Here is a 14629-nt window from a genome sequence, read left to right on the forward strand (position 1 = left end):
AGGGTCTTGTAGTCTTGCTTTTCTAAGAGAACATAAGAAATTGCCATGCTGGGTCAGACCAAGGGTCCATCAAGCCCAGCATCCTGTTTCCAACAGTGGCCAAAACCAGGCCACAAGAACCTGGCAATTACCCAAACACTAAGAAGATCCCATGCTACTGATGCAATTAATAGCAGTGGCTATTCCCTAAGTATAATTGATTAATAGCCATTAATGGACTTCTCCTCCAAGAACTTATCCAAACCTTTTTTGCACCCAGCTACACTAACTGCACTAACCACGTCCTCTGGCAACAAATTATTGTGCGTTGAGAGAAAAAGAAGGCAATACTGAAATCAGAACTTCAAGTTCCTTCCTCGGCTCAAATGCCCCACCATAGTCACAGGCCGGTGATGCGTTTTTATAGCTCGTCGTTTTGTTTTGACCCGATGAGGAGAGTAGAGGCTCCAGAGAGCTAATCAAGAAATCTATTAAGTTAGTCCAATAAAAAAGTCTTTTGACCTTTATTTCCACGCATTCAAATGGATTAACAGAGCTGCCACACTACTTTATCATGAAAAAAAGAAAATCACCCATGGTCCACACCATGACACTTATTTATTCAGCATTAAGCAGCATCATAATTTCTCATTCAGTGTTTCTGGCTTGGTGCAATTACAATGCAATGGGGTAAAATCAGGACTGGATGGACCTGTCCTGAAAATCTGGAGCCAGCTGGTAATCTTGTCTCAGAAGCTAGTCAAGTAGGTATCACCTGATATATATATATATTTTTTGTTTGTTTGTTGTTTATTGATCTTTATTTTCTTGTGTTCAAGCAAAGATAAATCTGCGAACAAGTATAGATGGGATTATAATATCTGTTTATTCATACAGTCATTTCTTTATGACTTTTATTGAAGCAGTGTAATAATTAAGATCCCTTGCAACTAGCTTTTCATGTTCAACAAATCAAAGCCCTGCTTTTTAAGATGTTCCCCTCTGTTCTGTAATTGTACTCACAGGTAACCCCAGGAAGGTAAAAATAAAAATAGCAGCGGGCCATGGCCATAGCTTCTTGATACTGGAATGCTTGTTTAGTTTTACTAATAATAACACAGTGGGTAGTGACGCAGCTTTATTTTTTTTTTAATTCTGTTAAAATCCCTTTATCCTCAAGACTAGCACAGACTAGTGCAAACCCCTCCTCTCCAGAGACCCCCCCCCCCAATCCATGAGCTATTTAACACACAATAGCCAAGGTCTAACATGTCACTGGCCTTGGACCAAGTGTTAACTTTTTTCAGGCATGCTATTTCAAGGGCTCAGCTAACAAGATACATTGGGATTAACGATGGAGGGCTGTTAGAGCAGGAAATGTTGTGGAAGATATGGAGGGGACGACAGAGTGGAAGAAAGCAAGAAGGAGAGAAGGAGGAGGCCAGAAAGAGAGACACTGCCTCATCCACATAAAAAAAATGTCCACACTTATTTAGACTAGAATATGCACTTTCATGACAAACGACCTCCTGCACTGCGGCTCTTTGAGATGGCTTCTCCTGTTTGGCATGGATGGGGTAGACACTGTGGAATTTGCAGGGTGGGTTGGGGTAGAAGTAGATTTGAGGATGCTGCTGATATCAGTGGTGTTGTTAATGGCCTGAACTTGCTTTGCTGGTTTACGGCAATGGCCATTGTTGGCATTGCTGTGGTTTGTCTGCTTAAAGACAGCCGCAGGCATTCTGAGACTTCAAGATGAACAGCTGTCAATGTGCCATTGCTGTCCCAACACTACAGGGGGGGGGGGATGGTCAGCTGTGAGTATCCTTTGGACTCCGGGCTGGCAGATTTCCCTCAATGACATCAATGGGATGAATGAGCCGGGGCTGGCCGAGGCACCTTCGGACACAAATCATTGTCCTCCTTGGTAGAGCTCTGAGGCATGAGCTTTTGGTCTGGTTCTCCATCTCCTGGAAGTGTCTTCTCTTCTCTAAGCTCCTCTCCTGGGGTTCAGATGCTCTCCTGCACTCAGCACAGACAACCAGGCCCATGCACCAGGCATACTTTTATACAGATTCAGATTTGCACAATGTAAAAAAGGTCTGCACATGCTTAGTTTAGCATGCACATTCTGTTTAGCACAAAGTTGCTATTAGTGCAGAGAAGCTCCAATTTTAAGGGTTTGCATGCATGCTAATAGTGTTCATGTGCAATAGAGACTATTTTTTTTTGTGCATACATGCTAAAACTGAATGCATTGCCCTTTAACTAGTGTTTTACCATGCACATAACTCTTTTAACAATGTGCATGCTAAAAAATCTTTAGCTTCAGTTTTAGTGCACAGACTTAATAGTGTAGAAGAAGAATTTCACATTTCTCAATTGCTTCCGAGTGTTTGATGGAACCTATAATTTGTGTAGCCTTTTTAATTCAGCAGGCTCATGCTCAACATGGCGCATCCTGCTCAGCTAGAGTAAAGGCTTGATCAAGTCAATCAAAGATGAGGGTCATCGTTATATGGATGCAGTTATTCTATTGTACATGCTTAAATGTGATGGAATGAATGTTTTATTTTATGTAGAACAAATCAAAAATGAGCATACACTGCAGTGAATTGTCTTCAATGGTAATTCAGGGGCCAATATTCCAAAAAAGCTGAGCCCCTACATTTAGGCACCTATATAAGATCCCTAAGTTTGGCCCTTATTTTCAGCTGAACTTAGGTGTCTAAGTTTTCAGCTGAAATTTTACAGAAATTTAGGGACCTAAATTTAGGAATTCAATCCTAAATTTGAAAGAGGGTCAATTTAGGAACCTAACTCAAAAGGTTAGGATCTCAAACCCTTTGAAAATTGGCTTCTTAGTTCCCTTGGATGTGCTACTTTAAAGACCCTATGTATTTTAAGAATTTTTTCTATATACACAAAATGGGAAAAGCCCTTTAGTTCATCAAGTTATACATTTACATATTTAACGGTGAATGAAAAAACCTGGTGCGTGCCAAAACTGGGATAGAGGCGCATAAGTCGGGCTGGCGCATGCCAAGTGGATTTTAAAAGCCGCCCACGACCGCGCATTCTTGCCCCAGCGCGCACAAATGAAACATTCAGAAATGGAGCAGGATGTGGGTGTAGTTTGGGTGGGGCATGGGAGTTCCTGAATTTCACCTTGAAAGCAGTACGCAAATACGCGCACAGGCGTGCGTCAGCTCTCCTGCCACATAACAGTACTTCTGACATGGATGATGTGCAAGTAAGAAAACAAAGACAAATAGAAAGATTGGCAGAGTTTTAAAGGTTGGGGCTAACAGGGGAGAAGGGAGGCTATTAAACTAGGGGAGTTTGGACGTCCTATTCCTTACCTGGGCGAATTGGGAATGAACTGGGAAAACTGGTAATGGTGTTGGCACCGATGTTTTTAAAAATCTTCCCACTTACATGGTGGAAGCAGCATTTGCGTGTATAGGTGTGCATCAACTTAAAATTGCGTGCAAATGTGCACGCGGTCTGGCTATTTTGTAACATGAGCACATATATATGTGTATGGGCTAAAATGGCTGTGTCCCTGGATGCGGGCTGACAAACGCATGCACATGTGCACCAGCGCACCTGTTTAAAAGTTACCGTCCCAGGGTGGAAGGGAAAGAAAGCATGCTACCAAACTGGCAAGAGAATGGTATTGGCCATGAAAACCCTAGATTAGGAGGCATCAGGTGAGCACATCATGTAGCGCAGGGCTACCCAACAGCATTGCCTGTTCGTCTTGTCAGAGCAAATGTTTCTTTTCACAGTTACTATGATGTGAAACCCCTTTCCCACGCTTCACCTCCTGCGGTCCCTCGTCAGGTGGAACGAAGAAAAGAGCTTGTAAGGTCACAGACTCTGCCACGGACATCTGGAACCGAAGCCAGGAAAGCTCTCTTTGAGAAATTTGAACAAGACACTGGAAAGTATGACATTTCTTAATCATCGGAATAACAAGTAGGGTGCAATAAAAAAATTGGTCAAACATTTTTTTATATACAAAGTGTCATATAAAAAGTATAAAAGGATTTCATAGTCAGCCACCACCAATATTCCGTGACTCAGCTCCAAAAGTTATAATCATACACTTTAGAACATTGCAGGACCTTTATGAATATAAATGACTCAAGTCTGTCCTTATCTGTATATTACCCAACACAGGGGAAGGAGGTGAGCGGCCACAAAAATAGTTCTCTTGCCACAAAAATGTGAATCTCATCCAAAGGTTTCAGATCCACGAAGTAGACATCTGATGATGCCAGGGATGTTGCTCCACAAACAAAACCCAAAGACAGTTTTTGATTGCACCCTACTTTGTTATGCCATGTTTTATTGAGTTGTCAGTGTGGCTTGCACATATTATGGGGTTTCGTAATCGTTGTAACATATTTCTTCCTACAGCCCAGTGATATTGAACATTGTTAACCCCCTATGCCCAAAAGCTTTTAAACTATAGCGGTTAAGGAGTGAGTCATTGATATTATTTCTGGGAGTCTTTGAGGGCATTGGCATCGAACATTGTAAGTTATTAGGTGCATGCGCATGCATTTTTATTTTTCATTTTGTTTTAAAAGTGAAATGAAACAAAAACCGGGAACTGTTGATACAATTTCCAGCAAATGCACATCCCTATAGATTATTGGATTCGAAAGTTGGAGCTCCATTAATGCTTCCCATTTTCTGTTGTGAATCTTACCCGATTCCAAGCGAGAAACCGGTGTGTTGAATTCTTGAAACTTCTCCTGCTTGGTTACTGCCACCGTTGTCAACTGAAGTAAATCCCACTCTTGCTGACCCTTATCTGAATCCCAATCAGGTGCCACCCTGACATAAGTGAAGCATGAATGCAGCACAAAATAACAGAAGAGGGAGCTCAGAAAAGGAGATTTTAGACAAAATAAAGGTGCATGTCTTCTCTTCCAAAAGAAAAGTGCAGGAATATAAGAAATCAAATGTTTTAGATCAAAAAGAGAAAAGGCTAAGGAAGCTGTGGACTGGAGTCAAGAAATGCACAAGATGATGTTCTGAGAAAATAAGCCAATATTACTGCTTTCTTTTTGGCTGATCAGTTTCCTCCTGCTTCTTTCATCTCAGTCAGAAATGGCCTTCATTGGGATACATGGTGCCAAGAACCTTCATTCAAAACTACCTGGGGATTTCCTCCCCTACTTTGTATCTCTCTCCTGCCTCACCTAGCTCAGTCATTGCATCAACAGCCCTTGACCAGAGGCCATTCACCATGGCTTCTTCCGAAACCCAGCAATCATGAGCCACTAGGTGTCGCCATTGCGCAGTGATCATGACTTCCTCCCCCTCAAGGGCTGTGAACACTGCCTCCGCAGCGTGACTAGCCCCAGCCAGCCCAGGGAGTGGATGAACCGATCCAGGAATCAAACCCAGGTTCTAATGCATGCAGCATGCAGCCAGCCTGTACAAAGAAGGCCTTTAAATAGTCGTTAAAATAAAAAAAAAAAAAGTTTGAAAAAAATAGAAAGAAACCTACTTTGCTATTATGAAAGGTTAACAGCAGAAAACGTCCAATGGACCTATCCAGTCTGCCTAGTTATTCTGTCCGCACTGCCAAGGATACATCCCAACTGCCAGTCACAGAGCTTCATGGCCTGCAGTCTCTCTCTCCTTATCCAGGGCAATCTTTTTTTGCCTTTCTACTTTGTTTTACACCATCCTGGGTGGATGAGAATATGAGATCCCCTTCATAGTTTCCTCCCGTACCCCACCTTTCCCAGGTTTAATCCCCAAAAGCTCTGTAATAATATAAATATCCAGCAATACTAGCATAGCCATCGCCCCAATCCGATGTCCTCATTCTCTTTATAGACAGACCTGGCTATGTCAGCTATGAAAATTATCTTCCTGGTTCACACTGGTGACCTCTCAGACAGAATCAGCTGATTCTACCATCAAAGCCTGCCACTTTCTTTACTTTTAACAACCAAGGATCCTCTGTGCTTATCCCTGGTGCTTATCCCTGTCACTGTTTTAGCCTCCCTCACCCACCTCGGGAGGGCGTGCCATACACTCACCGTCCTTTCCATGACAGAATATTTCCTGATGTAGCTCCTTAGCCCAGGGGTGCTCAAACCGGTCCTATGTGCCCCCTCCCCAGCCAGTGGGGTTTTCAGGATTTCTCTAATGAATATGCATGGGATCTATTTGCATGCACTGCCTCCTGTGTATGCCAATGTTTCCATAGGACCGGTTCCAGCACCCCTGCCTTAGCCTTCCACCTCAGAATCTCTACCACATTCCCTTGTTAAGTAATTTTCTTTCCCTTGAAACAGGTCTGCTCCTTGTGCATTATTAATACCTTTCAGGTATTTGAACATCTCTGTCATATTTCCCCTCTTTCTTCTCTCTTCTAGGATATATATGTTTAGATTTCTAAGTCTTGCGTCACAGGGCTTCTGAGGCAGAGCCTGCACCATTTTTGTAGCCCTTCTCCGGACCACTTCCAATCCGTCTGCATGCTTCTGGACATCAGGCCTCCAGAACTGTACTACAGCTGAGGTCTCACTAATGACCTGTCCAATAGTATCATCACTTCGCTTATCTACTAGTTATTCATAAGAACATAAGAAATTGCCATGCTGGGTCAGACCAAGGGTCCATCAAGCCCAGCATCCTGTTTCCAACAGAGGCCAAACCAGGCCATAAGAACCTGGCAAGTACCCAAACACTAAGAAGATCCCATGCTACTGATGCCAGTAATCGCATTCCCTCTAAGCTTTGGCCACCAACCGTGTTGCAGCATTTCATTCTCTGTGCTAAAATCATGATCAGATGCAATCATCCTGAGGCCTCTTTCCTGCTTTGTGGTCTTCAGTGTCTCACCTCTTATTGTGTACCCAGAATGCATCACTCTGCATTTTTTTCTGTATTGAAAGTTAGATGCCAACCTTCAAGTTTTCTTACATCACTGCTCATTTCATCTGCTCCTTTAGGCATGTTCACTATAGCATCGTCCACAAAAAGATAAATTTACTTTTCTATGTTCTTTCATGTTCACAAATTAAATATATTGGTAGCCAAGGGGTTTGCTTGCAACATGCAACACCCTAGGCACAATGTATCAAATTAATTTAATATGCACTATCAGCCTGATTCATTAAGCTTTTGTTTCCACCATAAAAACAGAACGGGAGAAAAGTTTTAGTGAATCACATTCTCCATATACGTAGGTACCAAGGTTCTGCGCGTGGCTTGTTTTTCCCAAATACTCTGCTTGAGTAATAAAATAAATGTTGTATTTATATAGCATGTTCTGTTCTAAGGTCTCGGAGTGCTATCCAAGCATGAGAAGCACACTTACTCTCTCAGAGGGTACTAGCTCTGAATTGTTCCAGCTGTTGTCCGTGACTGGGTTTTGGTGGCGAATGCATCAATACAATGCTTTTGTCATGCAATCGCCTGATATTAATCTACCAAAATGTAAAACATCTGTATAAACGAGAACCAACATTAAACAATGAAAAGTAAACAGGAATTTAAATATTACTGGCCTGAAATAACCCGTAACAACATCCCCCATCCCTCCCTGTCCCCCCAATAAAAAAAAGAACCAGCCACAAGCTCCCAGCCCTTGCGTGTTCACCCCTGGGTTTCTTAGCATAAGTTGCTGGATATAATAACCAGACCTGTCCCCATTCTGTATAAAGAACAGGAAAGCTTGAATACAGATCAAACAGTGAAAGAATGTACTCCAGGTAGGAGAGTTTGGAAAACAGGAAGGGGGCTGGTACTTTTCAAAAGGGAAACTCCCCATGGAGATTCCCTTTGAAAATCCCAGGGCTGTTGTGATTTTTTTTTTTTACCCCCAGGGTTTTTGCGGACGCAAAGCATGCAGATTAAAGAACGTGCCAGGGGGGTATTAAAAATGAAATCCCCGTATACTCTATTGGGCCTGCTCTAACCATGGCCCTGGCACTGCCCCTTTTTCCCACAAGGGGGAAAAGCAATTTTTGAAGGGGCATTTTCCATGGCTAAACACCCATTTATCTGCAGAAATCCTGCCCCCTGGATGTCACAGTGTGACTCACAGTCAGTCAAAATAAAGAAAGGATAAATTAGTAGGTCGTGCATCTCCTGACCTCTACTTTTCTCTTTTTTTTTTTTCTAGAGGGAGAGGAGAATCCAAGGTAAAGTTAAAGAGATCACAGAGCTTTGGGGTTGCCAGTGCCAGCAGCATTAAGCAGATCCTTCTGGAATGGTGTCGTTCCAAAACTATTGGATACAAGGTACAAAACTAATCTTTCGTACTACTTTCTTTCGGCTGTAATTTTACTTTTCTTATTTTTTATTTTGCAAAATTCTAAAAAAAAAGCAAACAGCAAATTTCTCACAAGAAAAGTAAACCAAGTCTCTACAGAGAAAAAGGAAACGGGGCTATCCTTCACTGGATAACTGCAAACAGTCCACATTTAAGACGAGAAAAAAGAAAGAGAAAGAAAGAAGATCGATATAAGGAAACATTATACTCCTACGCTGCATGCCACAAAACAAACTGCAGCCCTTATATAATCATCCAGCGCCCACCAGTAACTGCGCCCCAAAAGTCATTATATTCAACCACTATTTGTGTAAAGCAAAAAGGTCTCCAGATGGGAGGGGTCCAGAAAAATGACCTTATTCCCCTGACAGCTGATGATACACTTGCATGGAAACTGCAAGAAAAAAAGAAGATGACCTTCTGCTTTGTTTGAAGGAACACCTTCTTCCTAAGCTGAGTCACATGCGCTACATCAGGGGACACATTCGCTGTGGGTCCACAAAGGGGGAAACCTTTGTATTTCAAGTATTGTTTGACGAGCAGGAGCTTCATAACTAAAGGACACAAAAAATGTGGCCCTCAATGGAATATCGTCCTGGGGCCTTACCAAAAAGCCTGATTCATCGAGGCTAGAGGTGGTAATAATGGGATCAAGAGCTCCCTCTCCCGCCTCACCGCTAGGATGTAATAGATTTTGGAAATCATACTATTCCTCCCATTTGAGGTCTTCAGCCCTTCTCGCTGTTATTTCATTAAAAAGTTCTTGTGGAGATAGCAATCTGGTTTTAGGAGGCTTAAGCAAGCAGAGATTATTCACAACAATCTGGAGTCTTTGCAGAATGTGGCTAAAATGAATAATCAGATTGGCCTTGGTGCAGGCCCCTCCAGATGCCTGCAAACTAGACACCTATAATTTGAGTAAAGTTACTAGGCCTTCTACTTCTCTTATCTCTCATCCGGTCTTCATGCTCTACAAACAAGTGGAAGAATATAGGGCTGACACAACAATTCAGGTGTGTTTCAAGCTCATTTAGACCCTAATAAACCAGGATGAAAAATGGACCAATATATACTGAAATTGCAATTGCTCCACAACTTTTAGCGAAGATTTTATTAAAATTGGTTCATTAGTTTTCACATTATATGTGTGCATATGGATGGACAGACTGACGGATTGATGGACTGTGTGTTGAAATAGGCGATCTCGCATTAGTGCTGGGAAATTCTTTAAAAAAAAAAAAGTACATTTCCAGAAAAAAAAATATTGAAAATATCGTTAAACAGTTACTGCCTGTGTTTGAGAGCCAAAATACAGGAACTCTGTCAAATAAAATGTGTTAAAGTGATGACTCTGTTCTCCAGCCTTTCATGTCATGGCGTCTTTATTGCATTTGGGCATTATCCCCTAATTACAACACTTAAAATGGTAGCACTACAAAGCCGCTTTTGTTAAGTGGTCAGCTGTAAAACTGCAGGAAGATTGTTAGAACTTTGCCCTGCCTGGTTACTGCTTGGAGATGGATAATTTCATTCCAGATTAAAAGAATGAACCAGAATGTCAAAAGTGCACACAGAGAGAGGAGTACAGATTTATTAGATTCCTTGGTTTCCCTTAAGGTTGCCTTGGTATAGGCTGTGTGCGGGCCTCTGTAAATTACAAGGGAAGGCCAATCAATTTCTCAGGTTTGTTAAAGCCACTGAAGTATATTCCATAGTTTTGTCTGAATTACTTTTTAAATACTATAGTTGCTGATTGAGAGACAAGCCGATTCATTAGGGTATCAGGTTTTTGTTTGAATTTTTACTTCCCCCCCATCCCTCTACAGGGACAGCTGCTCTGACATGGACAGTCCCACAGTTGCATAGGGAAGTGTAAGGAACTGCGTGTGCATGAGCCCCTCTTACTATGATGCAGCCTCAAAAGTAGAATCCTGAGACCCACACCAGCAGAGGGTGAGCGAGTCTTGGCACGGGCCAGAATACGATTGTCCAAAAATCTATACAAAGGCCAGGCTGTGGCTGAAGCCAGGCAAGAACAAAACTGACGGCTTGAGACAAGGCCGAGGCAGAAGCAGAGCTGAAGACTGCAGCAGAACCACAGACTAAGAATGAAGCAAAGCCAAAGGCTGAGAAGACAGAAACAGGCTGGAGGGCTGAGCAAGACAGAAGAACCAGGAGCAACAGGAATTAGGAGACTTTGTTGCTGAGGCAACAAATCCAACTCCAGGCAGCCTAAGTAGTCTTTAGCATGTGACATCATCACTGGGGCGAGTGCCCAACTCTCCCGCTAACATGCTCCAAAATCATGCACACCAATGCCCGTGCACAGCCTAAGTGTCTTTTCAATGGGTCTTAATATCACACGTGGCACAGCATCCAATGGTGGCTCCGAGCAGTCTGGGAAAGCGGCTGGATTCTAACAGCACCCCCTCCTCAAGCCTCTTCTCTTTGGCTTCTGAGGAGATGAAGGTACTATTGTACCTATTGGGGGCTCGGGGGACCAGACCCAGGATCCAGAGATTCTTTGGTTTTGAGACTGGACTGAAAAACCATTCAAAGCAGAAGACTTAACTGAAGAAAAGGTTAAAAGCTTGGACAAAGACTGAGACTGGTCCTGATTGACGGACAAAGGTTCTTTGGCAGGAGGATAACACAGTTCAGAATTCTTGTAGGAACAGGATGTTCATTGAAGCGGCAAAACCGGCACTTCAGATGAAGTGGTTCGAAGTGAAGAGGCTGGAGACAAAGATGAAATGATATAATGTTCTCGGCAGGATGGACTTCATTGGTCAATCTGTAAGGAATTCCAGACAATAGATGGTTGATGAAGACTCAGCCAGGGTAGTCCAAGTGCAAGAGGGCTGGATGCTTTAGATAGTTCTTAGAACTGAATATTCTCTTGGTGAGACCCAATCTACATCGTGATGGGTGAGGAAGCTGTAGTCACACAACCAGGTAAGAATTCTCCATAGATGGATGAAATGATAAGGAGAATGGTTAAGCTGGTAATAGGGCAACCACAGTAATTCTTGAATAAAGTTGCCCTGGCTCTGGAATCTATTTATTTTATTTATTTATTTTTAACTTTTATATACCGACATTCTTGCATTAAATGCAAATCATGCCGGTTTACAGTGAAACAGAAAAAGCAGGAAAAAATTCCTTAGTCGAATACAAAATATCTACTAAAGTTTTGGTCTGAACTGAGTGTTTCCATAGGTAAGACACACTGGAACTGTTAGTAACGGAGAGAAAGCAGGATGGAGCAAGGCTGCCTTCCCAACAAGACTTCTCTTTATAGAGTTTTGTGGTCTCGGGGGGCACTAATGGACAAAATGATCTTGTGCAGCACAGTAGAGACATAGATTTTTCGATCTTCTCCTTTATTTCTCATCAAGTGAAAGTCAGGTATTACCCAATTGCATGGGTTCTTCGAAGGCAGCCATCTTTGCTGGTTCCAGCATGGGTTGCAAAAGATTCAGAGGTCTGGGAACCACGAGCGAGGTCTGCTGAGAGTTCTTCTTTTCACGAGCCAGTTCCTGGAATCTCAGGCCAGTATTAATAACCAAGTCAATGAGTGCTTCGAGGGACAGAGGAAGGTACTGGGCTGTAAGTTCATCTATTATTCTCTCAGATAATCCCTGCCAAAAAATGGTGGCTTGACTATCTTTGCCCCGACGGAGTTCAGAAGCTAAGGTATGAAATTCTATAACATATTCACCAATAGAACGATTGCCCTGACGAATATGAAGAAGCTCTGTGGCAGTGGACATGACATGCCCATATTGATCAAAGATCAGGCAGAGTTGATGAATGAAATTGTCCACATTACTGAGAAGCAAATCATCTTGTTCCCACCAGGGAGAGGCCCAAGCTAGAGCTGGACTGTTCAACATGGAGAGTATGTACGTGATCTTGACATAGTTGGAGAAAACTCGAGCCGGACATAATTCCAATTGCATCTTGCACACGTTAAGGAATTCTCTGCATGCTTTAGGATCATCCCCATACCTTGGAGGTGGCGGTAGTTGAATCAAGGTCTCGCCAGTCCGGATAGATGCTGGTGCAAGGTTTGCCAGAACTGGAATTGAGAGTGAAGCTGGACATTGAACTTGTATTACGTCTAAATGCTGTGACAAGGTCTGTAATGAGTCTTTTACTTGAGTTGTTGCTGGGCCTGTTGATTGAACTAGTGCAGGAGACCAATCAATTCTGTTTATTGTTCCTCCAACCTGGTAATAAAGGCAGTGATGGCCCATCGCAGGGATACATTCACTGAGCTCATGGCTTCAGCAAACTGTAAGGAACTGCGTATGCATGAGCCCCTGTTGCCGTGATACAGCCTAGTAGGTAGAATCCTGAGACCCATGCCAGCAGCAGATAGGTAAGTCTTGGAATGGGCCAGACTATGATTGTATTGCGAGCGCGGGGGTGCGGTCGCTTGCTCAAGAGGGATTGTGAGCCCTTGGGCCATGGCGTGGCTCAGGGAGGAGCTCCAACACACACACTGTGGGAGGTGAGAGTGTTCAGGCACGGGCTGGAGCAGGAACAAGGCTGGACCAGGATCAAGACCTAGAACATCAGGAACTAGAACAAGGGGGAAAGCTGACAGTCACTCAGCAGTGCATGGTTCGGAGATATGTATCCTTGAAGGATACTAATGAAACAGGAGAGTTTGGGCATCCCAACAGAGAGGTTCCATTAAAAGCAAACATAGTCCATGTGCCTATATGTAAAAAATCACTGAAGCTAATGATTTCTGAATTATCCCTAACAACTGAAAAGCTGGTTGTTAATACAAACAATAAAAACACTTTGAAATGTCTGATTGCCAATGCCAGAAGTCTAAGAAGTAAGATGGGACAGTTAGAGTGTATAGCAGCAAATGATGAGATTGATATAATTGGCATCACAGAGACTTGGTGGAAGGAAGATAACCAATGGGTCAGTGCTATATCAGGGTATAAATTATATCACAATGATAGGGAGGATCAACTTGGTGGGGGTGTGGCACTTTATGTCCAGGAGGGTATAGAATCCAACAGGATAAAGATCATATAAGAGACTAAATGCTCAGTAGAATCTATATGGGTAGAAATCCCATGTGTGTTGGGTAAGAGTATAGTGATAGGAGTATACTACCGTCCACCTGGACAAAATGGTCAGACAGATGATGAAATGCTAACAGAAATCAGAGAAGCTAACCAATTTGGCAGTGCAATAATAATGGGATATTTCAATTACCACAAAGTCACAAGTGCAAGTAAAGAGATCAAAGTCCCATTCACTTAATATAACAATTTATTGACCATGAATAAAGTTCATATATTATTTAATTCGGCAACTCCATATCAGTGGTAACAAGCATGTAGTTTTCTATGTCCCCCGACACGGTCCCGTGTTTCGCGGAGGCTGCATCGGGAGGGACCCAAAGGAATCATTCATATCTAAAATGTGATATAACATAGTATGAGAAACGGAACACACACTGCCGAGCAAGTAATATCATTAAAGTACACGTACCCATTCCATTCTTCTCAGGAGCGCGCTCACCCTGTGATCTGACAACCATTTAAAGAAAAGGCGCGGAAACAGACTCTCGCGAGATACAACAATCAGCGGGCACCTGTCAATAGAGACTACCAAAGGAAATTAGTAGAATAGGTGCCATTCAATATCTTTGTTGAGGCCAGAAGGGGCTACTGTGTTTAAAGTGTGGATCCATCGCTGCTCCCTCCGACCCAGCGCACCGGAGAAATCTCCTCCCCGTGGAGGGGGCGAGACCACCTCCAATACGGAGAAAGAGAGAGAGTCAATGGAGTGTTCAGCTTGGAGCCAGTGGGACACCAAAGGTTCATCGATTCTAGAGGATCTTATATTCGAACAATGTTCAATGACCCGTGTCTTAATCATTCGGGATGTTTTCCCCACGTATAATAATGAGCAGGGGCATCTTATCACATAGATCACTCCTTTTGTGCAGCAATTTGATTGAGAATATAGTTTGAACACCCATCCTGTCACAGGGTGTGTAAATGTGGTGGCCAGTTGTGTGTGCCTGCACATAGTGCAGTGACCGCACGGAGTGTGTTGTCCGTTTGTTGTATCGGGAAAATGTGTCACTGGTGCTGTGTGCACTAAACGGTCTCTGAAATTGGTTGCACGTTTAAAAGTAAAGCGCGGGGGACCCTGCATTATAGTGTTCAAAGACAAAGATGACCAATGTCGTTTGACCATCTTAGCTATGGCCCTGCCAACAATGGAAAAAGGGAGAATGCAGTTATGGGTGACCTCATCTGATGACGTAGAAGATGTAAATAGCCACTCTCTTTGTGTGTA

At 42.9% G+C, this 14629-nt stretch overlaps 1 protein-coding gene across 1 annotated transcript in view; it reads left to right on the forward strand.

Moving 5' to 3' along the window:
* Positions 1 to 14629, forward strand: part of SMTNL2 (smoothelin like 2) — a 124977-nt gene that overhangs the window by 86775 nt on the left and 23573 nt on the right. Inside the window, exons 6-7 of the mRNA XM_029612361.1 lie at positions 3771 to 3929; positions 8141 to 8258. Of these exons, the coding sequence (XP_029468221.1) occupies positions 3771 to 3929; positions 8141 to 8258 (277 nt within the window). The remainder of the gene's footprint in view (positions 1 to 3770; positions 3930 to 8140; positions 8259 to 14629) is intronic.

Source organism: Rhinatrema bivittatum, chromosome 8 (genome assembly GCF_901001135.1).
Source record: "Rhinatrema bivittatum chromosome 8, aRhiBiv1.1, whole genome shotgun sequence".
In the NCBI taxonomy this organism is placed as follows: Eukaryota; Metazoa; Chordata; class Amphibia; order Gymnophiona; family Rhinatrematidae; genus Rhinatrema; species Rhinatrema bivittatum.